This window comes from Propithecus coquereli, unplaced genomic scaffold (assembly GCF_000956105.1).
Source record: "Propithecus coquereli isolate 6110/MARCELLA unplaced genomic scaffold, Pcoq_1.0 Scaffold299, whole genome shotgun sequence".
Classification (NCBI taxonomy): domain Eukaryota; kingdom Metazoa; phylum Chordata; class Mammalia; order Primates; family Indriidae; genus Propithecus; species Propithecus coquereli.
The window spans coordinates 2667998-2682338 of NW_012148607.1; the positions used below are offsets into that span (position 1 = coordinate 2667998).

A 14341-nucleotide genomic window follows, 5' to 3' on the forward strand; every position below is an offset into this window, starting at 1 on the left:
GTGATTTCATACCATACAGAAAAATCAATCACAGATGGACTGCAGATATAAATATGAAAAGTAAAAGAATAAAACTTACAGAAGAGAAGAGAATATCTTCGTGTCCTTGAGGTAGGGAAAACTTCTTCTTTAATAGGAAAACATTGATAAATTGGACATTAAAATTTATAAACTACTATTTATCAAAGGTATCAGTAAGAGACTGAAAAGACAAGCAAATAGTGGGAGAAGATATTTATAATACATATAGCTAACAAAAGGCTTATATCCTAAATGCATAAAGAATCCCTACAAATAGTAAAATGGACAAGAGACTCAAACAGGCACTTAACAAAAAGCATATCCAAATGACTAATAAACATTAAAATGTGCTTTAACTAATTACTAATCAGGGAAATGCGAATTAAATTCATAATAAGATACTACTCCATATCCACAAAAATGGCTAAATTTTTAAAACGTTCAGTATTGAGTATTGGTGAAGATTTTGAGCAACTGGAATTAATGTATTAATATTGCAGGTCAGAATATAAATCGTTATGGTCACTTTGGGAAACTATTTGGCATCATCTAACATATGCATATCCTATGATCCAGAAATTCTTTTCCTAGATGCCTACCCAATGGAAATGGTTAGCATAATTTGCAGTAGACAGAAATAGAAACAGTCCAAATGTCCATCAGCAGTAGAATGGCTAAATAAATTGATGCATTCCTATAATGGAATACTAAACATCAATGAAAATAAGTATTGCTAAACATAAAAACATGGGTGAATCTCTCAAACATGATGTTGAGTGAAAGAGGCTGGATACAAAAGAATACATCTTGTGTGATTCCATTTATGTAAAGTTCAAAACAAGTTCCTAGTGTTAGAATTCAGGATAGTGGTCAACTTTGGGAAAGAGGAAAAGAGATGGTGTTTGGGAAGAGGCTTGTTGGGTGCTGGTAGTGTTCTATTTCTTGAATTCAGTGATAGTTACACAGTTATTTATATAATCACTATGTGATAATTCATCAATCTGAACACTTAACATTTGTGTAGTTTTCATAATTTATATTACAGTAAACAATTTAGTTAATTTAAAAAGCTCTGTGTGTGTATGCATGCCCATATGTATATGTATAAATACATGACAAAAAGACTGGAAGGAAATACCCTTATATTAACAGTGGTAATCTGTGGCTGGTGGGATTATGAGTGGATTTTTTATTTTCTTTCTTTAGTGTATTTTCTATAATAAACATGTATTTTTATAATTTAAAAAAGGATATTTAAGAATGAAAGAGAAATGCAGAAAGAAGAAAACGCTGAAAAATTATTAATATCATCATAGGAATAAAAAGAAGATATTGCAACCATGAAATAAGAACTAGACTTAATAGCCCCCTCAGGACAGCTCTCATTTTACAAACTCAGTGCTAACTTGAAGCCTCAACCCACACAATGATTTGTTTCATAATTACTTATAAAAGACATCCTTTCCATTTTATGTTCACTTGTCACCATTTCTCTTATAATCCTTAGGAAAAAACTATAACATTAAAATATCACTGAGATTGACTAGGCCCACTTTGCCGCTACTGAAAGTAAGGAGTTTCATACTCATCTCTTTTTATGAAAAGATTAAAATGTTCTCACTAGTGGACATGTATAGGGACATTTTAATTTGATTTAATTTTTAAACCAAAGGATTTTTTAAAAAGATTTTGCCTGGGAGCTCATAAGGGACAACTGAAGAAGCCAGTTGTGAACTCCAGTCCTAGTTTATTTGGTTAAGATGATCTGTACTCTTCTTCATTCGTTCCTAAATGCTGTCCTCTACTATACTACCTGACCTTACAATGTTGACAGTTCTTATAGATTAATCTTTATTTTTCTCCTTTTCATGTTTTACATCATCTCTATAGACATTCTCAGCTATGTTCTTGACTGCAAATGTCATCTTTGTACTATGACTCACAGATTTATTTCTTCTGAGCTTTAGACTCTATATCCATCTCACTGTTTAACATCACAGAGATATCCCAAGATCAATACATCCAAACATGAATTTATGATCTTCCTCCCCAAACTTGCTTATCCTTCTGTATTCACCATCTCAATAAATAGCACCACCATCTAGCCACTGGATCATGATGGAAACATTGCATCATCCCTAATACCTTTTTCTTTCTTGTATTCCATGTGCATTCCATTGCAAGATCTGTTCATTTTACCTCTTAATTTTCTACTTCTCTGTATTGATACTGCCATCACCCTAAATCAAACCACTGTAATCTCTCATCTAGATTGCTAAGTAGCCATCTAATTGATCTTTCCATACCTACTATTGCTCCCCACTCTATTGTTCTTTGCACAGCCATCCAAGATGACTTTTCTGTAACTGCAGATATTGTCATATCACTTCTTATTTAAAATACTTCAATTGCCTCCTATTGCTGTCAGCGTAAAGTTCTGATTTCAATAGCCTACAAAACCTTACATGATCTGGCTTTTGCCTACAATTTCACATGATATTGCCTCCCTTGAGGGAATATCCTCCTTCCTAACCTCTCTTTCTATCCCTCCCTTATTATAGTTGTACTTAATTACCAAAGTAATTTAGGACTTCAAACTTTTTTGAACAAAAAATAAGCAGTACTTCCCCCAGACTGCCAGACTAACTCCTGTTCATTCTTCAGGGCTCAGCTTAAAAGTCACCTTCTCAGTGTAGGCTTCTTTGACCTACCTTTCTTTCCACACAAAATGTGTATATGTGATTATTTGCTTATCGTCTCTCTCTAACTGTAAGCTTTGTGAGGACAGAGACTATATCTGCTTTGTTTACCACTATATATCCAATATTTGGCACAGGCCCTGTTACATATCAGGTTCTCAATAAATATTGTTGAATAAATTTAAATGTCTTAGAAAACTCTCTTGCCAATTTATGCTCTTCCCCAGATGACTTTGATTGCCTCAGCAGTCAAACCAGCTCCTTGCAGTTTGTTATCTCAGTGCCCCAAATATTGATTCATTCCCTTTTTTCCTGTAACCACCCATTTTAGCAGCTCAATTTCTTGTCTCCTTATAGACCAGCAAACATTTACACGATTTACCTTCCTTTCTCTCGTATCAAATAAACAAACCCTTTTAAAGTTTTAGGTGAAATTTTACTGTTAGTAACTCTCAAGGCTTTGCCTTATCTTAGCCCTATCCAGCAGTTTTCTATAATTGGCACAGTAGGTATTTATAAACTATGCCTTATTTCTTCCACAGCTACTGCCACTACCACCACCTAGGCCCAGGGGTTCTTCACTTTCCTCCATACCTCTTCAAATCCTTATTGGAGGTATCACTCCACACTTCCAGCCAGTTGATTAAGACTAGCTCCCCTGGGAGTCTGGGTCCTGTCCCTGCTTTTTCATATCCTAATTTAACCACTCAGGGGTCAGACTTGGTATTCAAACCATCTCTGTCTTCTGCTGCTAGAGCACCGTTGCTGTTCTTTCCTCCCTGTCCCCCTTCCCATCCCTAGCTCCAAGGTACTCGAAAGCCCAGTCCTTGGTTTAACCTAGTTTATCTCAGTTCCGTCTCTGTGGAGCTATTGAAAACCAGAGTCATTTAGAGATGAGACTCTGTAATCTGCATTTTTAACACAACCCCCCCACCCAGTGATTATTTTGTATATTAACATTTGAGAATCACTGTACTGGTGAGAACTCTATCCTCACTGTGGGAAAAATGCGTTATTCTGACTAATCCCATATTCTATATAGTAGAACAAACCAAGAAAGAATGAGATTTGGCTGTCTTTAGACACACTATCATCAGCTTATGTTCAGGGGTCCTGAAACCAATTTGTGGGTCACAGCAGTATGAGGCTGGAGGCCAAAGTATAGCCTTGTAGTGAAGAGCACAGGCTTTGGAGAGAGACCAACATATAGATCCTGGCCCATATATTTCCACCTAAGTTACTTAGCCTATCTAAACTTCAGTTTCTTCATTTTAAAATTAGGATAGTCAGGCACAGTGGCACACACCTTTAGTCCCAGCTCTTGGAAGGCTGAGGAGGGAGGATCATTTGAGCCCAGGAGTTTGAGAACAACCTGGGCAAGATAATGAGACCCCATCTTAAAAAAAGAAAATAAAATTAGGATAATAGTACTGCCTCATAAACCTGTTATGAAGGTTCCTCGGAATTCATTCAACAAATATTTGAGTACCTACTGTGTGCCAGGCACTTTTTTACATGTTGTAAATATACCAACAAACAAAACAGTTTCGGCCCTCAAAGCATACATTCTAATGGGCATATGTATAAAAAGCACTTAGCTTCTGGCATGTAGGAAGGACTCAATAAATGGTTGTTATTAACAAATATTTAAGGATTAGGAGTATATTAGTTGGCTTTGCCACTTTGGGAATATAAAAGAGGTATAGGATATAATATTTGCCCACTTGGAGCTTAAATCTAGATGGCCAATGGGACATATATTTGTTTATTCTATAAATACTAACTCAGTGCTATAATGAGCCAGGCACTGTGAGATACAGATATGAATCCCTATTTAACAATTTCAATTTAGTTGTGAATATATGAGAAACCTACAATTCTAATGTAAAACAAAATGCAACAGAAGTAATGATAAAGTACTATGCAGAGCATTTAAGAGAAATAACAATAAAATGCTATGGAGAGTGTTATTGCCTTTATATGTTGAGCTTGCGAGCATAAGATGGGCTTACTTTTGGCAGGTGGCAATGGGTCTATGGCTGATTCAGTGAGGGGGTAAAAAAAAAAAAAGAGCCCCTCCTTCCAAGTAAACTAAGAAGTACATGGACTTTGGCAGCGTTAGCCTCTCTGCACACTTATTTTATGGTTTCCATTTCTCATTACCGCCCTGACTCTAGGGCTGAGGTAATACTGACAAAGAGAATGATTGTTTTTTTCACCAAAGAACAAGTTAGAGGGAGGAAGAGGAAGAAAGTAAACAGAAAAGTATGAGTAAAGTCATAAGAAAATATGGTTTACTTCTGGGAACACTGTTTCTGGCTGAAGCATAGCAAAAGTATAGCGGAAGACAAGATTAAAAATGAAAGATAGTGCCTGAGCATAGAGGGCCTTGAATGCCATGCTAAGGCATTTGGACTTAATTTAGTAAGAATTGGCCATTCCCAGACATTTGAACCGGGGAAGTGGGAAGTGGTATGATCATAACTGTCTTTAGAATAAAACATTTTAAGAAAAGTAGCATATAGTAAATACAATAAACTGGCAGATCATGTGTTAATTAGTATTTGTGGAATGAATAAATATGTGAGCCCTCCTAATTCCCTGGAGAATAAGATGCACTAAAAAAGCTTAGCAGAAGAGTAGCTTTGTTGTATAGACCCAGATTTTATTTAAGCAGAGCTCTGACATAGGGAGATGAGGAGAAAGGTAGACTGATTAAAACACGACATGAATTTGTAACCTATTGCTTGACTACACCTACAGAGTGTTGACTCATGGCCTATTATCACTTGGAGGCGGGTTTCTAAAAATTTGCCACAGAATGAAGTTTTAGTCACTGTTGTACTGCATGGTGACCACAGTTAATAATAATGTATTATATATTTCAAAATTGCTAAAATAGGTTTTTAACATTCTCACCACATAAAAAAGATAAATTGGTGAGGTGATGGATATGTTAATTAGCTTGAATCTTTCTATAATGTATACATAGATCAAAACATCACTTTGTACCTCATAAATATACACAATTAGTATTTGTCAATTAAAATTTTTTTAAAACTTGCTATAGGACTCTGTAAGAGAGTGAGAAAATATTCAGTTTTTATTTCATAAATATTTCTGAGTGCCTGTCACATTATCAGCACTATGCCATAGGTGATTCAGCTGTGGATTCAACTGTGAGCAAGGAGTTAACAGACTAGTAGGGGAGAGGGATGTGCAAATAACTACAACTAGGTTTTAAATGTTGGTGTCGAGGTGAGCCCACATGTGTAAGATATTTTGAGCATAAGTTTAAAAAATTATATCACTCTCTATGCAGCTCTACCTGTGCTTTAGGGGACAGTTTTATAGTGAAATTTAAAAACAGAATTTACATTCTAAGAAGTATTTTTTTATTTTAAAATAATACATGGTCCAGGCATTTTGGGAGGCCAAGGCCAGAGGATTGCTTGAGGCCAGGAGTTTGAGACCAGCCTAGGCAACATAGTGAGACTCTGTCTTGACAAAAAAATTAAGAATTAGACAGGCATGGTGTAGTCCCAGCTACTGAGGAGGCTAAGGTAGGAAGATTGCTTGAGCCCAGGAGTTGGAGGTTACAGGTAGCTATGATCATGCCACTGCACTCCAACCTGGGTGACAGAGTGAGACCCTGTCTCTTAAAAAAAAATAATCAAATAGGCTGGGCATGGTGGCTTATGCCTATAGTCCTAGCATTTTGGGAGGCCAAGACGGGAGAATCACTTGAGCCCAGGAGTTTGAGACCAGCCTGGGCAATAGCAAGACACCATCTCTATAAAAAAATAGAAAAATTAGCTGCGCATGGTGGTGTGTACCTGTAGTCCCAGCTACTCGGGAGGCTGAAGCAGGAGGATGGCTTGAGCACAGGAGTTTGAGGCTGCAGTGAACTATGATCATGCCACTGCACTCTAGCCCATGCAACAGAGCAAGACTCTGTCTCAAAAAAAATTATTATAATAATAAAAATTTTAGGCCGGGCGCAGTGGCTCACGCCTGTAATCCCAGCACTCTGGGAGGCCGAGGAGGGCAGATTGTTTGAGCTCAGGAGTTTGAGACCAGCCTGAGCAAGAGCGAGACCCCGTCTCTACTAAAAAAAAAAATAGAAAGAAATTATCTGAACAACTAGAAATATATTGAAAAAATTAGCCGGGCATGGTGGCGCATGCCTGTAGTCCCAGCTACTCAGGAGGTTGAGGCAGTAGGATTGCTTGAGCCCAGGAGTTTGAGGTTGCTGTGAGCTAGGCTGACGCCACGGCACTCACTCTAGGCCAGGCAAAAGAGTGAGATTCTGTCTCAAAAAAAAAAAAAATTTAAAAATAAAATTTAAATAATACATGTATATTAAGGCATATTTGAACCTCATAGAAAAGCACAAAGAAGAAAAAAAAAGCCACCTTCCTAGGGAAGAAAATGCACCATTTTCATGTTGTGTATTTTCCTCTAGGCTTTTTTCCCACAGGATGGTATTCATAGACCTTAGAAGAGGCTACAACAGAGATTTACGTGAACATGAAACTAGCACTACATTTATTTAGGACCACACAGTTGAAAAAGTCCATATTAAAGCAGAATAACCTGTCTCTATTTGAATATGTTCTCAAAGTGCCCCTCCAGCTGAATGTGTAGCATGTGAACTCAGGGGATTTGTTTCACTGTTCTCGTTCCTTACAGGTGCCCCTGACCCCACAGCTGGGGCCAGCATTGACGATGAGAACTGTTGGCATTTGGATGAAGAACAGGTGAAAGAACAAGTGAAGCTCTTTCTCTCCCAGGGGGGTTACTATGGCTCTGGAAAGCAACTCAACTCAATGTTTGCCAAGGTAAGACATGAAAAGATGTTTTTCTTTTGTTAACTTTTTTAAGCTAAACTGGGCTCACCGCACTTCAGGCTTCACGCATTGTATGTACCTAGCTTACTTGACCTAGCTGTACTGAATGCTTGAAATCTAATGGGAGAGGCTGATCAGAGCAGACCTGAGCAGGTTGCATCCAGGGAGCCCTCCTACATCCCCTTGGTAGTCTTGTTGCTTCTTCACCTCTCTCTGAACGAGTTAGCATTGCTGGAGCATTTTAGCAAGGAAACTACATTCTTTCTGCTTTTAACCCAGTGCTGCCCAGTGAAGCCTTGAAGACTAGAGTTTCAACAATGTCCGTAAAGAGACATAGTATTTTGAAACTGGGGGCTTTCACAAAAGGCTTTCCCTTTTTTTTTTCTTAACACCTTTAGTAAGATATAATTCACATACTGTATAATTCACCAATTTAAAGTGTGCAGTTCAGTGGCTTTTACTATGTTTGTAGACATACGTAGCCATCACCACAGTCAACTTTAGAACATTTTCATCACCTCAAAAAGAAACCCCATACCCTTACCTGTCACCCCCGCCCATCCCCCACATCTTCCCCCAGCCCTAAACAACCACTAATCTACTTTCTGTCTCTATAGATTTCCCTATTCTGGACTTTCATATGAATGGAATCATTCATATAGTATGTAGTCTTTTGTGACTGGTTTCTTTCACTTAGCATAACATTTTCAAGATTCATCCATGTTGTAGCATGAATCAGTATCTCATTCCTTTTAATGGCCGAATAATAGCCCATTGTATGGATACCCACATTTTATTTATCCATTCATCTGTTAGTGAACATTTGGGTTGTTTCCATCTTTTAGCTATTATGAATAATAAACATTGTTATACAAATTTTTGGGTGGACATATATTTTCATTTCTCTATCGTAGTAGAATTGATGGGTCATATGGTAATTCTGTTTCATCATTTGAGGAACTACTAGACTCCTATCCAAAGTGGCTGTATCATTTTATGTTCCCACCAACAGTGCATGAGGTTCCAATTTCTTTACATCCTGGCCAATATTTGTTATCTGACTCTTTGATTCTAGCCATCCTAGTGGGTATTAAGTTGTATCTCATTGTGAACATCAGGCTTTCTTGGTACATGCAGACATCTTGCATATAGAGCAAGAGGCGTTCTTTCTGGCTCTTTTGGATATATTGTGCTCAGATACTTCATTTTCGCCTTCCTCTCCTCCACTTCCTTCTACTTTTTTATGATGTGCAATGACCAATCTCTTGCCCCTTATGTGTCAGGTTCGAGAGATGCTGCGGATGAGAGATTCCAATGGAGCCAGGATGCTGACACTTATAACTGAGCAGTTTATGGCTGACCCACGACTCACACTCTGGAGGCAGCAAGGCACAAGCATGACAGACAAGTGCAGGCAGCTCTGGGATGAGCTAGGTAAGTCCCCATCTCTCAGAAAAGTGCTTTGTCCTGCCATCTTGCTCTGTGGCAAAAGTGTTAGTTAATACTTGCCGTCAGTCACTGCATGGATCTTACTAAATCCAGCTAGTAGAAGACTTGGCTTCTACAGAGACCACCCAGAGTAACTCTGAGCTCACTTTTGTTGCTTCCACCGCATTGTGCTTTGCTGTTGACATCAAGCATTCCATTCTGGATGTTACCACATAGAAACCTTAGCTGAGAGAAAACCTCGTCACTTGGCTTCCGCGTCATGGCACTAGCCTGGCTCTCCAAATACTTGTCAGCCTTGCTTTTGTTGCTTTCCCTGAGTCTGCCCTTCTGTATCTATCACTCCTAGCCAGACCTCTTAGACATAGGTCAATTTCCAAGACTTGGACTTTGGCCTTCTATTCTTCTTTCTCTATATTCCCTTGGGAACTATTTTTTGGTTTTGTTTTGTTGTTGTTGTTGTTGTTTTGAGACAGAGTCTCACTCTGTTGCCCGGGCTAGAGTGAGTGCCGTGGCATCAGCCTAGCTCACAGCAACCTCAACTCCTGGGCTCAAGCAATCCTCCTGCCTCAGCCTCCCAAGTAGCTGGGACTACAGGCATGCGCCACCATGCCTGGCTAATTTTTTCTATATATTTTTAGCTGTCCAATTAATTTCTTTCTATTTTTGGTAGAGACGGGGTCTCGCTCTTGCTGAGGCTGATCTCGAACTCGTGAGCTCAAACAATCCGCCCGCCTCGGCCTCCCAGAGTGCTAGGATTACAGGCGTGAGCCACCGCGCCCGGCCTGTTTTTTTTTTTTTAATATCATGGCTTTAGAGCTTACTTATATGGTGATCTCAGCTTTATCTTCTTTCCACTTATCTGAGTTCTAGTCCCATATTAGGAGATGTCCATTGACCATTTCCACTGAGAAATGCAAAATGAATTCAGGCCTTCTCCTACCCAAAAAAACATTCCCTCGACTCCGGCATTGGCCACCACCATTCCTAACTCTAACAAACTTAACGTCAAGCACTCATTTTTCTTTCATTCCCTAAATCCATTTGCCAACTTGATTGGATTTCTTGACCTTTAAAATGCAATTTATCCTGAGCCTCAGACCTTTTATTTAAAAAAAAAAAAGAAGAAGAAGAAGAAGAAGAAGAAAAAGCAAAATAAATAAAATGCAATTTAATGTCCATTCCCAGTGTTTATTTCCCATCAAAACTAGTCTGGTCGAAGGCCTTAAAACTTTTAGATTAGATTAGAACTGTGGCTTCCTGAATGGCCCCTCTGTTCTAGGTTCTCCCCCATCAAGGCAGTCCTCTTTGATCATCATTTCTCTTTATCATTTCCCCACTCCCAGGCCAGTTTTGCAGTGCTCATACTGAACACTTTGCCCTGTTTTCAGAATCTTCCATACCCTGAACTAAGGGTCACACACTAGTAAGTTGTGGCTCTAACACTGGAACCCCAGTCTATCTGACTTTAAATCAAACATCCCTCTGTAACTTCTCCCTCAATTCCATCTTGTTCTTTGTTTTCCCCCTGAAGTGCATATTCCTTAAGAATTTGAAATTAGCCTTCTTCAGAGAGTTTCATCTGAGGCCTGAATGTCTTAGAGCAATTTCTGTGCCAGTCATAGAATTGTGCCGTGGACTTGTGCTTGGCCTTTAGAACAAAGGTAGTTGAAAGCAAGTAAGCAGAGCTGACTCCCAGTGCTTTTAAAGCTCTTGTCATATACTTGGGTTCATTGGAAAAGTTCTTGCTTCTGACATTGTCATATCTAAGAAATTTTCAACCTGCCAAGAAACCCTCAGTATTCTGCTAAGACAGTGGTTCTCAAACTTTTCAGAATCACTTGGAGTACCTGTTGAAACAGATTGTTGGGCTGTGTCCCCAGAGTTCCTCATTCAGCAGGTTTGGAGTGGGGCCTGGGAATTTGTATTTCTAACAAATTCCCAGGGGATGCTGATGATGCTGATCAAGAGACTATACTTTGAGAATCACTACACTCAGGGAAGCAACACTAGAGCCCAGGGCATTTGCACTGTCCCTAACTGTTCTAAGGACTCCTTGCTGATTACGAGGTCTATTCACCCGGAGAGGGCCTAGGCAGGGTTTGTAGGAACTACAAATATGGCAGAGAGAAATGGGCTCACTACTTTTAGTTCCTGAGCTATAAAAAATGAAGCAATCAGACATCAAGTTTCCTTATCTCCCCGCCTATAAATCTGTTAACCTATCCATGTCTATACCCATATGCTTTGCCTTCTCTTCCGTTAAAATTCATACAGTATCCTGCTCCCATGAAAGGCCAATCCTTACATATTTGCTCTGGGTTCTATCCCATCTCCTTTTCTCAATAACTTTGCTCATGCAATTATTTCCTTCCTTTGACATCATTAACTTTTCTCTCTCTACTGGATCATTCCCATCAGCACACAGATATGCTCTAATGTCTTTAATCTCAATGTTTAAAAAACATTCTTTTGATGCTCCAACTATCCCCTCCAACTATTACCCCATTTTCCTTCTTCACTTCAAAGCAATACTTCTTTAAAAAGTTATCTGCAGTCACTCCTTCCATTTGCTCACCTCCATTCTTCCTTTAGCCCACTCCAGTTGGGATTACATTGCTCATTACTGTCACTCTACTGAAGTGGCTTTTGTCAAAACAACCAGTGACTTCCATACTGCTAGATATGGTTGTCACTTCTCAGTTCTCATCTTAACTTGATCTCTTAGCAGTTTTGAATAAAGTTGACCATACTCTTTTTGAAACTTACTCTTCTCTTGTTTTCCATAACTGAACATCCTCCTGGTTTCCCCCCTACATTCCTGGCTACTTCTCCCAGTCTCCTTTGCAGCCTTCTCTGCCTTTCCGCAACCCTTCTAAACATTGAGGACCATGCAGTACCCACTTTCCTGTCTACATTCTCTACCTAAATGATTATATTCAGTCCCATGGTTTTAGATACCATCCAGACAGGGTAAGTCACAAATTTATGTCACCAGCCCTGATCTTTCACCTGCGCTCCAGCCTGTGTCCAGCTGCCCACAACTTCTAAGAAACACCTCAAATTTAATTTGACCATCATAGAACTCTTCATTTTCTTGCCAAAACTTGATTTCCCCTTGTTGTCCTCATGTCAGAACGCAGCATCAGACTGTATCTCATTGCTGAAAAACAAAATTTAAAAATTATCCTTAGTCCCCTGTTTTCTACTTTCTACATTAAAACCAAGACCTGTTGGCCTTCAGAGTTGGAAGACTGAATGACATAAAGTACTTAATATAATGCGTAGCCACTAAGAAGAAATAAACTATAGCTATTATTTTGTTATATTTAATATATAATGATTGTGTAAAATTTTAACTTTATATTAGTTACCTTTGCTTAGAGTATTTGATACTTTTTTTCAGTTGCAGGAAAATATGCTTTTGTATACTGGTAACATAGTCCCATGAGTATTGTTATATGTAGGCAAGTATAGGATTTTTTGCTTTGGCTCTTTCTTAGAGATGTGACAGTCTCTGAGTATTTTTTAAACAAATTCATAAGGATTTAATTAATAAGATGGAAAACTCATTTTTAACTTATAGGTAAATGTACTTGTACTTACTTTCTAGGGATCCCCTTCTTAATATCTAAATGCCTAGAAAATAAGAACTCCTACATGACTAGAGTTAGCACCTGTTTCTTTATCTCTTCAGCCTCCCTCAACTTACCCAATCTATTTTCCATTCCTATTATCCTATTGATTTTGCCATCCCTAAGATCACCAGAGTCCTTCTAGTTGCCAAATTTAATAGCCTGTTTTTTGGTCTTCTCTTCTGCTTGTGAAGATTAAATATGAAAATCCTTTTCTTCATTATAGATGAAAAGCACTTCTTAAACCTGTAAAATAAATGTTACTATTACTATAATCCCCTTAAGAGTCCTTATTGTAATTATTACATAGTATAGTTTCTTTTTCATGGTACATTTTAAAAATTGAATTAAACCAATAGAAATGAATTTTCATCTTAAATTAGGATCTGATACTGATACTAAGTATCAGTATCAGATACTAGTATCTGATATTGAGGTGAAGATGGCCTTTTAAAACATTTCTATTTATTTGGCTTTGAGAGGCTTTGCAATAGTGTGTCAATGTACCTCCATCCAAAGGATGTTTAAATTAAGATGTACTGCAGCCGGGCTTATTGCTAATTTGAGATTGAGAAATTATTTGGCTCAGCCGCATAACCAACCTTGAAAAGAAAAAATAGGTTTGCTTGTGGTCAAAGAAACAGTACCCATTGGTTTTGTGGAATATCTGATACTCCGCTGCAGTAACAGATAATCCAAGTAATGGTTTTAAGGTATCACAAGTTAATTAGCAGTTTCAAAATCCAAGTCCAAGTCATTTTTCTTAGAAAAAGGAAATATTAAGATGTGCCAAGTAATATGCTAGCTATACCCTTTACAAATGTTATCTCATTTAATTCTCACAATATCACTACAAAGTAAATGTTTTTATGATCTTAACCTTTACAGCTAAGGGATTTGAAGTTCAGGAAGTCCAACTAGCCAAAAAATGAAACATTTTCTGAGCACCTCCCTTCCACCCCTGTCCTTGTACTAAAATGCCCTTCCTTTATGCTGCTGTTTTTACCCTGAACATATATCTTTATCTTAATATTTATTATATTTAAATGGCATTATGTTTATTTATCTGTCTCCCACACTAGAAAGCTCCTTATGGGTAGGAACACTGTCTTATTTACCAGTACAAGGCCTTGAACATAGAACGCTCTCAATAAATATTTATTAGACAACAGATTTGAGCTTAGAATTCAAGCCTAACTCTGTCTTCATCATCACAGGCACACAGATTCATTTATCAAGGTAGTCACTCTGCTTTAAGGAAGCTTTGGGAAGAAAAATTAAGCAAGTTCTGAAGATCTTAGCAAATTTTTTTTTATATTGAAGAAAGGTGATGCTTTGGAAACTTTCTCTACCAACTAAAAATGAAACTGAAACATTAAGGCTTACACATACATTGAAGGAGAGATAGCAAGAATGTGGGTTGCTTTATTTTCCAGGAGCTTTATGGGTGTGCATAATTTTAAATCCACACTGCAAACTGGAGGAAAAATCCTGTTGGCTGCAGCAACTGCAGAAGTGGAGTGACCTGGATGTCTGTCCCCTGGAGGATGGGAACTATGGACATGAGCTGCCCAACATCACCAGTGCACTTCCCCAGAATGCCAATCACAGCCCAGGTGAGCCAAGTGTCCTTTTAGGTTTTTTGTGCCTGGAACTTCAAGGTGGGAGGGTAAACTTTAGAAGAAAAGGA

The 14341-nt window shown here is 38.3% G+C and overlaps 1 protein-coding gene across 1 annotated transcript in view; it reads left to right on the plus strand.

Moving 5' to 3' along the window:
* Window positions 1-14341, plus strand: part of ZSWIM5 (zinc finger, SWIM-type containing 5) — a 260366-nt gene that overhangs the window by 226267 nt on the left and 19758 nt on the right. Inside the window, exons 3-5 of the mRNA XM_012648926.1 lie at window positions 7413-7561; window positions 8854-9004; window positions 14088-14267. Coding sequence (XP_012504380.1) covers window positions 7413-7561; window positions 8854-9004; window positions 14088-14267 — 480 coding nt within the window. The remainder of the gene's footprint in view (window positions 1-7412; window positions 7562-8853; window positions 9005-14087; window positions 14268-14341) is intronic.